Below are 17,005 nucleotides of genomic sequence, written 5' to 3'. Positions count from 1 at the left end.
GCTGGTTTGTTGTAGGCTGTCACTCAACAGATTTAATGTTAGTCCAGTGGGTGGCGGTATTTACTCAACAGTTGATTCTGTAAACCGCAAGCGAAGAAGAATTCTAAAATTCCGCGGCAATGTTTGGTTTTAAATTTGTATAAACCAGTTTAATTTGTATGCGCAGCATTTGTTATCCGAATAGAAATGCATTATAACAAGAATAAAGATAAACCACATCAAGCCTCGAGTTTGTCGTCGTCTTTTATTGCTGGTGAGTAACGTTAGTCAGAATATAGCATCATATTCTTAACGGCTGTGTTTTATTCCGACATTGTATAATCACTTATGCCTTTTCTACAGCGCCCAATGATAAAAAGGAAAACATACGACTGGGCAAACAGACGTCTGTATACGCAGCCAAGATAAAGACGAAAATACACAGTAAGAAATAATCAGAAATGCCAAACAGGTTAATCTGTTTGCCGTTGGCTAACGTTACTTGTGCTCTTTTGTAAGTTGAGCGATGACCATAACTTTTATTATCGGTATGACACCGGATAATTATAATGTTTTCCAGATACCTCATCATTCTTTAAGTTCTCTTTGAAAAGCAACAACAAGGCTCTGGCCCTGGCTCTGGTTGCTCAGAAGAAGAAGAGCAGGGAGCTGGAGGAAGAGGTGGTGCGGCTGAGGAAAGATGCGCAGACCACTAATTTCGATCTTGCTTATCAGCGTCATAAAAACAAACAATTGGTGAGACCGTTAGAGTGAAGTGTGGTTATATGGAATTTAATTATTCTGGCACGAAGGTTTGTTTTTGTAGGTTACTTTCTAAATTTAGGCATTCGTATTAACTTAAGCCTTGGTTCCCTGACTCATATACGTGTACAGGCACAAAGTCTGACTCGTATATCATATTAAGCTTGTACTGTACTTTAAAAACACTTTAAAGAACATGCATAACTTATTATTATTGTTATTATTATTATTTACAATAGATGTAGTTAATGTAGTTTATTTTCTTTCCCTAGTTTTCCATTATACGAGAGTTCTATGACTCTTCTCTTAACTGGATGGCAAAGGCTGTTGACATTTTTTGTAATGATGAGGTAAGTCAATATAATTTTCTAATAATTAAGTAATATGGCTATTTTTCTTGTTGTTAATAATAATCAGAATGGTATGAATCATTATTATTTTAAAGACTTCAGTCAAGCTTTGTTGATTGTTCACAAATAGCTAATTGTTAAATTATTATTGTTGTTCATTAATAATAATAATAAATATTATTTTTAAAGGTTCCAGACAGTATGGACACTGAACACAACACCAGTAAAGGTATGAGAAGACAGTGTAAGCTGTTCATTGTATACAAGTTTCCTTAAGAATGTCAGTCAACCTTAATTTTGAAAGCATAGCCCATTCAAGTTTGAATGGTTGGCACTGTTAGAAAAGTTATGCATTTTCAATGTATCTTGATGCAATATATGTTGATGCTGTTATTATAATTTTAATTAGCTATTTATTTATTTTTCAGACCAATTGTTTGAAATGGAAAAAGAGGTTGAGAATTTGCCAGAGGGTCCGTTGTGTCCACAGCAGGGCAATGTTGTGTCTGTACCAGTGGATACAGCTATGGTTAAAGAACCTACAGCCTGTGATGTTCTCAGCCAAGAGAGAAACAGTCCAGCACAGCAAAACACCCTATATGACTCTGAAATGGAGATGACTGTTAATGACAGTGCTGCTGAAATTGTAACAGTTGACACAAATGCAAGAAGAACCTCTAGAGTTACAGAAGAACATCAGGAAAAGAAGGATTTGTGTCTTCCAGGAGAAGGTAGTGAGCGTGTATCTGCAGAGGAAAACTTACCAATTGAATTTAGTAGGTCAGATTATACATCAGCTGTGCCAAAAGAGTTGACCACTGTGACACAGCAGTGCTCTCCCACTGTTCAGAGCGAGGTGGTGAATGAGCATGAAACGGAGTCAATAACTGCACGCAGGAAGACTCACGTCACCTCTCGTTGCACTAAAAGTAGCAGGCGCACATGTAAACGGAAAGAACCAAACCCAGATCCAAGGAAAACGTACCATATCTCCCAAGATCCTTCTAATGACATTTTTAATGATTGTTTCAGTGATATTGAGCTTCAGAATTCTGAAAAAAGAAAGACAATTTCTTTAGATGAAAATATTTCAAGTAAAGCTGCTAAAAATAAAGCAAAAGAGTCTCATGCTACCCAGGAACCCAGGAGAACATGTATAGTTCCAGACGAGCTAAGACCTCAGAAGAGCAGGAGGACCAAAGTCTCATCCCTTATGATGGATCACAGTGCATCGTATGTGCATGAAAATGTTGAGTCTGCTGGTACTGTATGGCCAGAAACTGCTGGTACTGACGTGCATGCAAGTGAGAGTGCAGTTCAAGTTAAAAAACATAAAAACAAAACTCTGGCACAAAAAAACAGAGGAACATTTGTGATACAGCCAAGTCAATCATTCAACAGTTCAGAAGGATCACAGGAGGTAGCACCAGGAACCCAAATGACAGCTCAAGATATTGGTTTAGATACTACTGCACAACAGCACAAGGAGCCTGAGCATGTTTCTCATGAGATATTGAAGGAAAACACCTATCATCCAGAATGTACACAAGATGTGCATATCAGCCTTGTACAGGAAGCCTCTGAATTTCCATCATCAGTTCCCGTTAAAGCTAAGAAACACAGAAAAGAGGGGGCAAATAAAATAAAAAAATGGAATGCTGCAGGAAAAGAAAAATCCAAAGCATTAACAAAGAAACAAAACAGTTGTGCTGTGAGTATGGATAAAAATGTGTCGACTGAAAGGCAAGATGTGATTGATCTTCAAAATGGAGCAGGATGCAGGTCTTTGTCTAATACTTTACAACTACCAGGATTATCTCATTGCTCAGAGGAGGACATCAGGGATGAACATAATGCAGAAACCACTGAAATACGCTGCCCTTTCTCTGTTGACAAGCTTGATCAGGCTGGCCATATCAATATGGATGCTCTTAACATAGACCTGGACCAAAACAACAAAGCTCATGAGAGCAGGTGCAGGAAAACATATGTAATTTCATCTTCTCATGAATCTCTAAATAAAGAAATGACTGACAGTGGTGCTTCCAGCAGAACATCATCTCCTGAACATCATCTTCTCACAATTGAAATGGATGATGTTTCACCTGCCATGAACTCGGGCATGTTTATCATAGAAAAATATAATGCGACTGCAGACCGTTTTAGTGAACACACAAAAGACATTCAGCTCACAGAGGAGAGGCCTCCATGGGAGGCTATAGATGGTTACGCTGAAACGCTCTCAGTCGAAAACTCTGCTCACAACCCTCAACCAGAGGCCCGCTCTCAAACTATGAACATTTACCAGGACCAGGACTCAGAACTGAGGCACCAAGCTCCAGGTAATCCTTATGTGTTGGTTTAAATGCTTTGTCAATTATTGTATTTTACAAGGTGAATCAAATAATAATCCCCCCCCCCCCCCCTTTTTTCATTTCACATATTTGTCTTATATTTGTTTGTATTTTGTACGTTTTTATTCTGTGAACAGAAGATACCAGGGTTATGAAGAGTATAACAAATACAGACGTTAACTCTTTAGGGAGAACACGAAGAAGAGCAGCACCAGTCTCCTACAAAGAGCCAACTCTCAATTGGTGAGTCACACTTGAATAATATAATGAGATAAAATATATTATGATTTATTTCTGCCTTGATATAGAATCTGTAATAAGTTTGGATAACTTTTGTATTTTCTTTCATTGATTTATTTATTTGTTTTGCAGCAAAATGAGGCGTGGGGACAAATACTCTGATACAAAATTCTTAAACTCTCCGGTGTTCAAAGATAAGAAGAAGAAACAAACTTAGAAGTGAATTTCCCATTGATTGATTTCAGTCTTTTATTTAACTTTATTTTTTGTTATTTTGTTTTATTTACTTTTTTATGCAATTAAATTGTTTAATGGATTGATCTTAAAGTAAGCATTTTAATGACAGCTGTTAATTAGCCTTCAGATCTCAGCATAGTTTCATTCTTGTGCATTTAGGCGATTTCGTTTGAATTTTAAATTATATTTATTTCTGTGGTTAATAAAGAAGACCTGCTCTATTTGCTGTTTATTATTAACTTGATTCTGCTTTCCAACCCTAAATTGTGTTCCTACTGATCATATGGAAGTAATCTCTAATCTCTTTCCTAACTCATTTTATATATACATGAATGTTGTATCTGTGTTATGTAACTGAGCACTGGCCGACAGTGTTAAAGTGATTAAAGGACTGAATGAATTATTTAGAGGACTGTTCACATGAGAGGACTACAATTCTGAGATCGAGTAGGAGTGTCTGTTCAACCAGTTTATACTGTCTGAAAGCAGATGGAAGCTTCTGATATAGGCATCTTATTGTGCTATCAGGAAGTGTTAGTTTTAGGTAAGTTAAGGTGTTTTCTTAGTTTACAACAATTTTTATGTGTTTTTTATTTGTATCAGTCTTTTTGCGTCAAGGCATAAGTAGATGCATTACATTAAAATGTAATTGGTTTATATTCATGGACTGTTTCTTATTTCATTAGTAACTTGTTGGATTATCACATTTTTTTTGCAAATGTTAGTCTTACCAGATGCCTCAGGTAACCTAACACAAGTCTGTTAGATAACCTGTCAAATTTTCGTCTCACTTTTCCTGTTCATTGGAAACCAAAGTTTGCAGTTTGCTTCCTCTGTTTAGTGTTGCCCCTGGCAGAGGATTAAGTACTATTTGTTTCTTGTAAAGCACTTTGTACTGTTGGTTTTAAAAGTTCTTTATAAATAGATTATTATTATTAATAATATTATAGGTAAAGTTGAATTCGTGGGGGTTTTTTTTAACTTTTTTTTAACCCATAATGTTTATTTTTTTATTTTTCCTAACATTACTGTTATAATGGAATTTCAACTATTTTTCCAGACTGAATTTTGGCATAAAGAATTAAGTGTCTCAACTGAGGGTCTACAACATGGAGGCAAAGCGATTGAAGAGGGATGTTAAAACTTTGCTGTAAGTAGTGTGAAATAAATTCACTGATGTGTATCAGGATAAATAGGATAATAAATTGTACTTGCGTAAGGACACACATTTAGAACAAATCTTAAAACTTTTAATTGCTGCTGAAAATGTATATATATTTTAACATCTTTTAGTGGTGAATATATTGGACTGCGACTCAGAGAAAATGGTTTTGATCCAAAAGGGAAAAGCACTTTTACAATGTTAGATGATTTGGTAAGTGGTCAATATTAAACCAACAGTTTAATTTCAAAGGTTATATTGTTCTATTGAGATGAAAATTTAGTTGTGAGTTGATGTTTTTATGTTATAATCATACATGTTATGAAAAAAAAAAAAAACCCACAAGATTCATCTAGCTTTGGGTTGTATTGCTAAATATTCATCTTTACACATTCATATAGGCCCATTATGATTTGGCTATAAGTGTGGCTTTGTGGTGGCTCAATAAAGATGATGAGAAGAATTTAGTTGAGAACAACTACATGTGAGTAATTTATATAACTGGAATTTGTGTATGTTTAATAGTTTCATGCTATTTTTGCAGTGTTTGCATAAAATCACATTTGACCATGCTATGTCTTTGTAGAGGAATTGGCAGTTTACGACATATTAGCCAGTACCCTAATCGTCTGGAAAGAGAAGCAATGATCCTTTCTTCCTTTGCTGGAATGCTTCTGGTAAGGTTCAGAAGAGAATATAATTTGCTGGTTGCTATGTAATTCCAAAGCTGACAAAATAATAAATAAATATACAAAGAAATGTAAAAAACAAAAATACAGTACCGGTATTTATATTTTTGTTTCCTTATTTATGTATAGTTATAATCAAAATAATTCAACACCCATTGCAAATCAGGTTTATTGGCAAAATGTACAGAATTTCAGCAATTGAAATAGCTCAACACAAATGTTTCAAGTGGTTTCCCCAAATTCAACTGAAAATGCAATGTGGTTTGCAATGGGGGTTGAATACTTTCTGTTATAACTATAATTGTGTTTTTTCCTCATTTACTTTTTCATTTATTTATTTATACATTTATTTATTTTCACATTTATTTATACATTTCTTTGAGGTAAAACGCCCTCCTCATTAGCATACAGACAGACTAGAGCTCAGAATGGCAGTGCTGAAGTTTTGAGGCACAGTGACACCTTGTGGTGTGACCAAACAATATATAAATGTAGATATAAATAGATATATAAAGGAAAACTAAATAATAATAATAAATAATAATAAAAATAAATTTGGAAAAAATACAATTATACATAAATAAGGAAATAAAAGTATGTATATATATATATATAGATATTTTTTTTTTTACATTTCTATGTATATTTATTTATGTATTTATTATTTTGTCAGCTTTTGAATTCCAGAGGTTTTCAACAGCAATTCTGTTTTTGACAAGTTGTATCATGTCCTCTCATTTTCAGAACAGCTTACCTATAGAAGACATTCTGTCTCTGTACAGTTGCAAACCATCTGCATCTTACCCTCATGATCACGATAAGGTATTTGAGAGTATTTATTATTTGAGAGTGTTTGTCACAGCAGATGTCATGCAGGATAAAAATTGAAGGGCGTTGGATATACATGGGGACCTATACCATGGAGCCAGTTTAGGTGGCTAGCCAGGTATGTTTCAGTTTAGTTTGTGCCAACACTGGGTTTTAGGCACCATGAAAGCCATAGTAACTTGCACGGCTAACCTGGTCCGGGGCAGGTTATGCTCCAGGTAAGAGATCTCATACCAAAACTGGATCAAAATCAGCTGTGAGCAAAATAAGTTTCTACTCCAAATTAAAGGTCACTACATAGCAACTTATTTTTAAAGACAAAATCGTCTGGCTTTTAGCAATGCTTATAATAATAATTGTGTATGATTTAGATATTATTTATGTAATTATTATACCCTTAACCCATTACACATGTACAATTTTAGTTGATCAACTATTATTATGCCCTTAGTTTAAATTATTATAAACATATAAAGGTAAAATAAATAAGCTTTAGAATCAACAGATAAACTTCACAACTTTTACTTGCATTGATATAGCAAGATTCCAATTTCTTTTAGTTGTCCTCTTTCATAGACGGCTCTTTTCTTTTTGCTGTTTAAATGCATAATATTTTTCAATCTCGTAATTTTCTGCAGAAGAGAGAAGTGAATCGCAGTTTCACTATTCCACAGCATGTGATTGGCTGTTTTCTAGTGATGTCACATCTAAACTCCTAAACTCAGGATCAAAGCCTGAGTTGACAGAGAAAGTTGATGATCAGCGTCATGGTACCAACAAAGCCTGATTGGATTGTTTGGTTTTGTCAACTCAAAACTAATCCTGTAACCCTGAGTTTGATCAACTACCATCATGGTACAGGCCCATGATCTGTAAATAGAAAGCCTTTAATTGTTGTTTAGTCTGCCATCTCACATTATACTTCTCAACCAGAAGGTCAGGACCCACTAGAGGGCCTCAACAAACATAAAAGAGGTCTGCAGGATGACTTAAAATGAACACAATTTTTTATTTATCTTTTAAAAATGTATTTATTTATTTATAATTGTATCTAACTGCATTACTAAAAATGTAATAAAAATAGTAAATAAAAACAGTAATAGTTAATGATAAAAAAGCAATAATATTTCTTTTTTTCCCCCTCAACAACTTTTCTTGATAAATATGTAGTCCTATAGTTCTTGAAACTTCTGAAATTACCAACTGAAACATGATAAATTATATATCAGTTTATGTTAATAAAAAAAAGCTTGAAAACGAGCAGCCTTGTCATAATTACAGCAGACATACCAAAATCTATATTTTATCATACAGTATATGGAGGGCCTTCAAATTGAGACAGGTTGAGAGGCGCTACTTTATACCGTCCAGACATACAGTACAGTGTCATGAAAAGGTATTCCAGAATCCCTCTTTAATTGCTTTAACTGAAGAGTTTCATGTCATCAAATTTCAGCATAGTTTTAAAATTATTTCAATGTCTTTTCCTCAACAGGGCAACATTGTTCACCCATTGTCCCTCTCTTATCATCCATTTGCTATGCTTAGTTCATTCAAAGCAGTAGAGCGCTCAAGAAAACACAGTATGTGACCTTTTACATATTTTAATAAAAACATTGTTAATGCATAAATTGAAAGTGATCACTAAAATAGAACAAAAGGTTTTGTTGATTGTTTATCATTGCCTTTTGTCTCTTTACCAGCCCAGGTGCTGAAACGCTGGATCAAAGAACACAGTAAGCAGAAAGTCTCTCCAGTAACAGAGACACTCAAGTCCTCCTCCTCTTCCTGCTCCTCATTTAGTGTGAGTGTAAGTCTGCTTTTCCTCAGATACATTCTACCGCAATCTGTTATACTATACACTCAGTAAAATAACAATGCACTCATAAAGTTGAAAATTACTGCCATCATGTGCTCAGATTATGTACTGTAATTGTTGCACCTGTCTTTTGACAAAAACAGGACAGTGAGGACTCTTTAAAAGATGAAACCGCTCACTATGAGGGCTTGCAAGAATCTCTGCAGGACTGAAAACAGCAGCTGTCCAACAAGCAAATTAATTTGCATGGTTTATTAAACACCGCTATGATTACACATTTAACATCCTTGCAGGTGTTTCCTGGTTTGTCTTTATTGTTAAAATATTGGTTATTTCCCAAGACTTTGTTCACAGCCAGGGAATAATAAAGAGAGGAGATTAATTTAGAATAATCTATTTTATAAATACCAAGATGACTTGTTTTACTGACTTATTATGTCCAACATGTCACACATTATCTTTAAGAAATAGAAGGTGTGTATAATTATTTTGCCCATGCATTCTCATTTTATAGTACATGTGAATGAAGATGCAATGTTAAATATGCTGTAATCAATAAAGTTATTGAACTACTTCTCAACTCAGTAACCCGTGGTACACTGCAGATGTATTTCGTTCTGTTGATGCATTCCATGTCATAAGCAATAATTCCATCTCATTAGTGCCTGGATCAAAAGAGAGGAGGGCTGCTTAGGTCAGTAATTTGCCAGGTAGGAATTTTGATTTGATGAATCAGGGCTTTTAAATCTATGGATAGGATTAAGAGGTAAGCAGCACCATCAGAGTGACAAATCCCAGTCATTGAGAGGACAAATAAAGTTTGATCCACAATGTTGATGGAGGTTTATAAAGCAGACCTCATGCCCTAGTTTGTTTGACTGTTTCTCTTGTTTAGGACTGTTTCCTGAGGTTCACATCATAATGAGTAAGGTAAATGAGACGGTCAAAGACTTTTGCATTTCTTGAGGAAACTTTAGGTTAGCATTTGACTATGAAAAATTGTTATCCAAATGCTTCTTATACTTAACTGTACTTTGACTATGAACATAACAACAGAACCAATACTGCTTTAAAGTATTGCTTTAATCGCTTGCTTGCAGATTATTTTTTATGAGGATAGAAACTTCCAGGGTCGCTCCTATGAGTGTGGCACAGACTGCCCAGACATGCACCCTCATTTCAGTCGATGCAACTCTATCAGAGTGGAGAGTGGCTGCTGGGTCCTGTATGAAAGACCCAACTACTCTGGTTTCCAGTATGTGCTAACCAGGGGAGAGTATCCTGAATATCAGCGCTGGATGGGCTACAATGACACTATTCGCTCATGCCGTACATTTTCCAATGTGAGTAATATGCATGTTAATGATTATTATTCCATCTTTGTAGTTTGCTGTTCTGACACACAAGAACTTTGTTGTTCTCAGTACCCACATTGTTTAAGCCTCTTGTTCTATTTTGTGTTGTCGTACACGTTAACACAGCACACATTAAAACTCTTGACTTTAACTATTTGAAACTTGCAGAAAAGTGGTGGATCCTACCGCATACGGATCTACGATCGGCCAGATTTCCAAGGTCAGATGATGGAATTCAGTGATGACTGCGGGTCCATCCATGAAAGCTTCCAGTGCCGCAGCATTCACTCTTGCAATGTCATGGAGGGATACTGGACCTTCTATGAGCACCCCAGTTTTCAAGGCCGTCAGTATTTCATGCCACCCGGAGAGTATCGCAAGTTCAGCGACTGGGGTGCCATGTGTGCCACCATTGGCTCCTTCCGCAAAATCACTGATTTTTAGAGTCCACATTATTAAAATAATTGTGCCTTTACTGGCATTGACTTGTCAATAAAATGTCACAAAACCATATGCTTTGCAGTGTATGTATTCATGCTGCAGGTGTGTCATTCACACTCAAGTTGATTATTACAGCTGTCCATGATCAAACATAGATTTCAGACTATATGGCATCTGTGGGGGATGCTTTAATTCCTAAAAGAGAATAGGGCTACACTTTATTTTGATGGTCCACTTTAGACATTCTAGTAACTATAAGTAACTTCTCAACTACATGTCAACTAATTCTCATCAGAGTAGTACTGGGTTAGGTGTTAGGGTCTGGTTAAGTAAAATAATTTGACATGTAGTTACAAATTTACTTATCAGTAGAATGTCTGTTGGGGGGGCATCAAAATAAAGTGTTAGCAGATATTAAGCAGACAGTTTACTAAGACTCTAATGAGAGTTAGTTGACATGTAGTTGCAAAGTTACCTCTTGTTTCTTAGAATGTCTAAAGTGGACCATCGGGGGGAAAAAGTGTTCACAAGATTAGTATGTTTGCCAATATAAATTATTTAGAAATACACTGTAGGCATTACATATCGTAACTGATGGCACTTTTGCTTTTGGAATCAAGCAAGTTATATACTACCTGTTATATATTATAACGATTGTAATGACAAACTAAATGTCACTACTGGCTATCACGTAGATCATACCATGGTAACATTATTAGTCATTGACAATTATTTTGATGAAGAAGCCATCCTACACTGGCAAGGTCCTGCAAAACATTAATTGGTCCAATACATTAGTTAGTGAGATGAATAATGGCAATGGGACTGTCATTGACATCAAACTGACATCACATTTTTTTTAACAGATACCCTCATGAAACATATATAAACATCCACTATCAGCTATCCTAAAGACATTTCACAATTTCAGAAGCAAAACTATTCAGTTTAAATTCAATTATTTTAATGTAATCCTAAAATAAATGCAGACTAACCCTAATGTTGTGTTGTTTCCCCAGACCTTTCCAGCAGCTTTCAACAGAGCAGCTTTTGCTGGAAAAACTAATGCTAGGGAGGCAATCACAGTGATTGTTTAGGCTAAAACAGACAGTCATGTTTACAAATTTCCTGTACAGTTTCTGCTGACATGAGTACACTACAACACAAACAGTAGTACCATTATCTTCTCGGATATATATTATAGTTCCAGCAGCACTTGGCACCTCCACAAGAAAGATTTCAAAGCCCCTATAAACATGGGAAAGGTCTGTATGAATTACAATAACGCATTAGTCATAAATGAATTATTATTGTGCTTCTCTCATTATCTAAATTGTTTTCTCTAGATTATCTTTTACGAGGACAGGAACTTCGGCGGCCGTCACCATGAGTGCATGAGTGACTGCGCTGACCTGCATTCCTACTTCAATCGCTGTCACTCCATCAGAGTGGAAAGTGGTTGCTTCATGGTCTACAACCGAAGCAACTTCATGGGACACCAGCACTTTCTGAGAAGGGGCGAGTATCCCGATTACATGCGTATGATGGGAATGAATGATTGCATCAGATCCTGTCGTATGATCCCAATGGTAAAGACTGAAGCAAATCATTATCTAAAGTTATCAATGGTCTTGTTTTAATACATTGAAATTAAGTACTCAGCCTTAACTGCTGTTTTGTTACCCATTTAGCATCGTGGGTCCTTCAGAATGAGGCTCTATGAGCGCTCTGACATGGGCGGCAAGATGATGGAACTCATGGATGATTGCCCTAATCTTATGGACCGCTTTAATATGTCCGACTTCCATTCCTGCCATGTGATGGATGGTCACTGGCTTGGGTATGAGCAGCCCAACTATATGGGCAGGCACTTCTATATGAGGCCTGGCGAGTACAAGAGGTACAGTGACTGGGGTGGCATGAGTTCCAGGATAGGCTCCATCAGACGTATCATGGATCTCTAATGAAAGGAGTCCTTTTGAAATGTCTGCTGTATGCCCTTTTTCACACACTAAATAAAATGGTGTCTGTGCTGAAGTGTATTCAGTTTTGTTCTTGCACCCTCTACCTGGGGGGGTCACTGTCTGATGATGACACTTGCTACAGGCTGCCAGACTACTTTACACTGTTCAGTAACTTGAATAAAACTATAGAAACATTTTCCTCCATGAGACAGGTGTTGAGTGTTCTCTTTGCTGGTACTACACATTAAACTCACCCATGGTGAATAACTAATGATAAACAGATGAAGTGTAAAAAACGTGCTTTTTAATAATACGGCCAATGTTTAACATTGTTTATGTAGATGAACATTAAAAAATAGGATTGTGTATAATCTAAATACGGGGTGTGACTTAGTGGCTCTTGAGCAATACACTTAACCCCAGTTTAGTTCAGGTGAAGTAGGCTAATGCAGGGGATACACTTAACAACTATCTGAAACACTCTAAGGCTGAACTGAACACACTTACAGACTGTTTCCAACAACTGGAGCAGATTTTAATCAACGACTGTGAACACTGACTGAACGCAACTGTCTCTGACTCGGCGCATTTGGCCATGATCAGTCGTAAGTATCAAATTACATTCATAATCAGCTTACAGTCGTTAAGTGTGTCCCCGGCTTAAGTGAACTGTGTGTGTATATATATATATATATATATATATATATATATATATATATATATATATATATATATATATATATATATATATATATATATATATAAAAAAACGTGCTTTTTAATAATACGGCCAATGTTTAACATTGTTTATGTATCAACATTAAACAATAGGATTGTGTATAATCTAAATACGGGGCGTGACTTAGTGGTATATTATATATTAATATATTATATATTCCCCTATTTTACACAATGCAACTCTATCAGGGTAGAGAGTGGGTGCTTCATGGTGTATGAGCACCCAAATTATATGGGACAGCAGTACTTCCTGCAGAGGGGCAAGTATTCTGACTGTTATATGTGTGTGTGTGTGTGTGTGTGTGTATTAGCATTAAATACATATAATTTAAAATGATTAAATATATTTTCAATCGATTTTTTTATTGTAAGCACATGGTGAGTGAGTAACCCTAACTGTAACGTATCCATTAGAAACTGATATAAAAATATAGATACAAAAGTTACATTTAAATTAAATAATCAGTAACATTAAGTAATTAAATAATTAAAATACATACATTTACATTAAGCATGTTTATCATTTTATGAGATATGCAAATCCCACAAACCATTGTAAATTCATAGATTTAAATAAATATCACATGTCGAGACTTAAATGCAATTTGTAAACAATATTTCAGGAATTATTGGATATTGGGTATGGATATTAAAGATTTTTTAATGTGATTACAGTTTCTATTTTATCATCTATTTCACAAAATGGCAGTACGGACAATATATTTTTTTTAACAAAGAATACCAGTAGAAAAGTTTTTTGCCCCCTTTTCTTTCCCTTTTTTTTTTTTTTTGTTTTTTTTTGCAATTGTAATATGAATGACACACACAGTGTCGGCACTTCGTGTCTGCTATATATACCAAAGAGTGTCCTCAAAGTAATGAGCAGTGTCACACTCCCATGGTACAACTGCACTGTCAAAAATGGGGAAGGTATGCAATACTGTGAGGAAAGTGAGAAAGGGTTAGGGTTTGGGTTAACCCACAAAAATAGGCTTTTGTTTTGTGTTATATTGAAGACATGTATGATGGTTTACTGTAAATTGTGCATGTATAAAATTTCTTTTTTTTTCTTCTATCTTTTTTTTAACAGATAATTTTCTATGAAGACAAACATTTTGGGGGTCATAAATATGAATGCAGTGGTGATTGTGCAGATATGCTCTGCTATCTTAACCGCTGCAACTCCATCATGGTGGAGAGTGGATGCTTCATGATCTATGAACAACCAAATTACAACGGCCAGCAATTCCTGGTCCGTAAAGGAGAGTACCCAGAGTTTGAAAGCTGGTTGGGCAAAAATGATTCTGTCTGCTCCTGCCGTGTAATTCCCATGGTGATGATATGCTACTATATATGATTGAGTGATTTACATTGAAAGAAATTACAAACTTCACTTTTTTATCTCTCCAATCATTCTTTTACATTTCAGGATTTTTTTCTTAAAAAATGAGTGGATAGCTACTGTAATTTACATACACTTTTTGTTCTTCTGTCTATCACACACAGGGATCTTCTCATGAGGTGAAGCTTTTTGAGAGAATGGAGTATGGAGGTCAAATGATGTCTCTTGTGGAAGACTGTCCAGATGTGATGGACATGTTCCAAACAAACCACATATTCTCCTGCAAGGTAATTGGTGGAAACTGGCTCTTCTTCGAAAATTCCAACTTCAGAGGCAGGATGTACCTCATAAGGCCTGGAGAATACACCAGATTCACTGAATGGGGAGGAATGAGTGCCCGTGTGGGTTCCATCAAACGAATCATGGATTACTAGAATTAACTTTTAAGCTTAAAATCAACCTAATATTTTTAAACCTCATTTAAAACTTTGCTATATTTAATCTATTAGATGCTTTATTTTATTACTTGTTCATTTTGTATTGTAATATTGTTGTAAACACACACCAAGCTTAATACTCAAATTGGCAATATTTGCTTACTTAGGGCCTGCCATGTTGAGCTTTGACACTCTCTTATGTTACCTCAAAAATAAATGTTTATAAACTCTGTTTATTTTTGACTCATAGAATGTTTTACTTCATATTTGACAGTATATGTTTCATTATGTAATTTTGTTTCTACGACTAATAAATCAAATAAAACCGCTTATAAATGACTGTAATGTTTTCTTTTGTAAAAGGACAAAAGTTCTTTAAAATGATTCCATGTTCTGCTTTCATGTTAGTTTACTGGTATTTTTTTTTAGTTTGGTCGTTATATATAAGATGAATCTTATAACAATTTTTCAGCTTTCATCCAGACTAAGCATCTATTACACAACTGGTTCAGTAAAAGATATTTTGCATTGATTCATTGTGCTGATTGCAGCCAGATTGAAGATTCTGCTAGCAGGACAGGAGCATTTTGTTGAATATGGAAAAACTGCACCAGGCCAAGCCAAACATAATCAGATTGTTTCATTGTCCCCCTGATTGTAGCCCCTATTTCTACTCCCTGGGCTAGATTTATTTGAATGACAATACTTTATGCTGACAAAACTTTATCACAGCTGCTTCTAGGTTTTATAAAAGACAGTGATAAATTGGATGCCAGTGTTGAGCAGTATAGCCCTGCCAGATGCCAACATGACTATCGGAAAGGTAAGATTGTAATTTCCCTCACTCTCAGACTAATAGACTTATAATGGTTTTTAACTCTATAATATGAAGCCAGTTTACAGCTGTAAGCTCATATTATTGCAAACTTGAATAGTAGATTTACTGTACCACTTTTCTTTAATAGATCATCTTCTACGAGGACAGGAACTTTCAGGGCAGCCATCATGAGTGCAGCAGTGACTGTGCAGACCTGCACCCCTATTTTACCCAATGCAACTCTATCAGGGTAGAGAGTGGGTGCTTCATAGTGTATGAGCACCCAAATTATATGGGACAGCAGTACTTCCTGCGAAGTGGCGAGTATTCTGACTGTCAGCGTATGATTGGGTTCAGTAACTATATCAGATCATGCCGTATGATCCCCATGGTAAGTGATCTAAGGGATTAAATATTAAATGATTAAAAAAATAACCATGCACTAGTTCATGAATTCAAATAAATATAATGCTTTTGACTGCTGAAACAAACTTGTTCTTATGTTCTTGCCACTTGAAATGATAAATGTGTTGCTTAGTATATCCCAAATCCGTGTTTTCTTGTAGTATAATGGTAACTACAGAATGAGACTATATGACCAGGCTGATATGGGAGGTCAGATGATTGAACTCACAGAAGACTGCCCTAACATCATGGACCGCTTCCATACATCTGACATCCACTCCTGCCACGTGATGGACGGTCACTGGCTTCTATACGAGCAGCCCAACTACAGGGGACGAATGTACTACCTTGGACCAGGTGAATACAGAAAGCACAGCGACTGGGGAGGAACGGCCCCAAGAATTGGGTCCCTCAGGAGAATAACCACTTTCAACTAGACAACATGAACTGTGCAGCAACATATGCACTAAATAAATTCTCTTGACTGAAGCATCTTCTTGTCTGGCTATTATTCTGTTGTAGTGTTTTAACGTGAACTTAAAATCACCATAAAACATCATTTAAATAATTAAACTGTAATTATAGTTATTCTAAACTTAATTTACTTCACTGACCTATCAGTGAAAATCTGGTTACCAGACTGGAAAATATTCATTGAAAAATTCAGTAAAGCAAAACTGAGGGCAAACTGTCTATCACACAACTTATGCTTTTGGCTGAACAATGTGGGGCTCAGTCTGGATTAACTGTCCTCATTGTAGTTAAATCTATCACTACCATGACAAAAAACAAAAGCAGCTCTGCTATTTAAATGCACGTTGACCTCAAAGAAATTAGAGGACGTATTTAATACACATGCATGTTATCTTGGTACAAAGAAGCTATTAAATACCAAATTACAAAGTTTTTTCTCCTAAACACCTATTCAGCTTTATAATGTAAAGAAGAAGACTGCGTAAGAAGACAAAATCAATCAATCAATTAAGTCATTCTGGATTTTTAATGAAAGTAAGTAATTTAAGTTGTGATACAGTTAAATTTCTGATAATATCTGCTTGTTTTTAAGGCATAATCCAAATAGCTACA

The 17,005-nt window shown here is 35.5% G+C and overlaps 4 protein-coding genes across 8 annotated transcripts; all 4 read left to right on the top strand.

Moving 5' to 3' along the window:
* The first annotated feature begins 67 nt into the window (after positions 1-67).
* On the top strand, positions 68-4,141 carry sgo2 (shugoshin 2). Of its 4 annotated transcripts, none has more exons than XM_079880425.1 (8): positions 68-253; positions 343-423; positions 560-735; positions 1,014-1,091; positions 1,281-1,320; positions 1,520-3,433; positions 3,583-3,688; positions 3,818-4,141. In XM_079880425.1, exons 1-8 carry the CDS (start codon positions 187-189, stop codon positions 3,900-3,902), a joined length of 2,547 nt encoding a protein of 848 aa, XP_079736551.1. In that variant the 5' UTR covers positions 68-186; the 3' UTR covers positions 3,903-4,141. The 4 variants fall into 4 exon arrangements, with proteins under 4 accessions (XP_079736551.1, XP_079736553.1, XP_079736552.1 ...); XM_079880427.1 differs by having other exon boundaries at positions 77-253; positions 3,634-3,688; positions 3,818-3,909; XM_079880426.1 differs by having other exon boundaries at positions 77-253; positions 3,586-3,688; positions 3,818-3,909.
* A 256-nt stretch (positions 4,142-4,397) lies between these two features.
* c9h2orf80 (chromosome 9 C2orf80 homolog) lies at positions 4,398-8,786 on the top strand. 2 transcript variants are annotated; one of them, XM_079880433.1, is made up of 9 exons: positions 4,398-4,466; positions 4,983-5,072; positions 5,216-5,297; positions 5,486-5,568; positions 5,671-5,761; positions 6,518-6,595; positions 8,097-8,184; positions 8,305-8,405; positions 8,564-8,786. In XM_079880433.1, exons 2-9 carry the CDS (start codon positions 5,032-5,034, stop codon positions 8,630-8,632), a joined length of 633 nt encoding a protein of 210 aa, XP_079736559.1. In that variant the 5' UTR covers positions 4,398-4,466; positions 4,983-5,031; the 3' UTR covers positions 8,633-8,786. The 2 variants fall into 2 exon arrangements, with proteins under 2 accessions (XP_079736559.1, XP_079736558.1); XM_079880432.1 differs by having other exon boundaries at positions 8,305-8,411.
* A 546-nt stretch (positions 8,787-9,332) lies between these two features.
* On the top strand, positions 9,333-16,356 carry LOC307163938 (uncharacterized protein; the record flags this gene model as incomplete). Its single annotated transcript, XM_079880285.1, has 9 exons — positions 9,333-9,350; positions 9,521-9,763; positions 9,944-10,199; positions 10,299-10,318; positions 11,563-11,805; positions 11,908-12,163; positions 15,474-15,520; positions 15,663-15,905; positions 16,081-16,356. Exons 1-9 carry the CDS (start codon positions 9,342-9,344, stop codon positions 16,354-16,356), a joined length of 1,593 nt encoding a protein of 530 aa, XP_079736411.1. The 5' UTR covers positions 9,333-9,341.
* LOC307164046 (gamma-crystallin S-1) lies at positions 13,840-14,694 on the top strand (the record flags this gene model as incomplete). The annotated part of the gene is made up of 3 exons (XM_079880442.1): positions 13,840-13,848; positions 14,009-14,251; positions 14,419-14,694. The coding sequence occupies 3 exons, from the start codon at positions 13,840-13,842 to the stop codon at positions 14,692-14,694; spliced, it is 528 nt and encodes a 175-aa protein (XP_079736568.1).
* Positions 16,357-17,005: the final 649 nt, after the last annotated feature.

This window comes from Squalius cephalus (genome assembly GCF_949319135.1).
Source record: "Squalius cephalus genome assembly, chromosome: 9".
NCBI classification, from domain to species: domain Eukaryota; kingdom Metazoa; phylum Chordata; class Actinopteri; order Cypriniformes; family Leuciscidae; genus Squalius; species Squalius cephalus.
The sequence above is the reverse complement of the archived record's forward strand: the minus strand, read 5'-3'. Positions and strand labels throughout refer to the sequence as shown.

Bases quoted from the DNA above. Each gene is read 5' to 3' on its own strand.
- c9h2orf80 (XM_079880432.1), top strand. From the start codon at position 5,032: ATGGAGGCAAAGCGATTGAAGAGGGATGTTAAAACTTTGCT. The intron at 5,073-5,215 runs GTAAGTAGTGTG...AACATCTTTTAG, and splicing joins AGGGATGTTAAAACTTTGCT to TGGTGAATATATTGGACTGC. The intron at 8,185-8,304 runs GTATGTGACCTT...TCTCTTTACCAG, and splicing joins AGAGCGCTCAAGAAAACACA to CCCAGGTGCTGAAACGCTGG.
- sgo2 (XM_079880425.1), top strand. From the start codon at position 187: ATGCATTATAACAAGAATAAAGATAAACCACATCAAGCCTCGAGTTTG. The intron at 1,321-1,519 runs GTATGAGAAGAC...TTTATTTTTCAG, and splicing joins TGAACACAACACCAGTAAAG to ACCAATTGTTTGAAATGGAA. The intron at 3,689-3,817 runs GTGAGTCACACT...TTTGTTTTGCAG, and splicing joins AAAGAGCCAACTCTCAATTG to CAAAATGAGGCGTGGGGACA.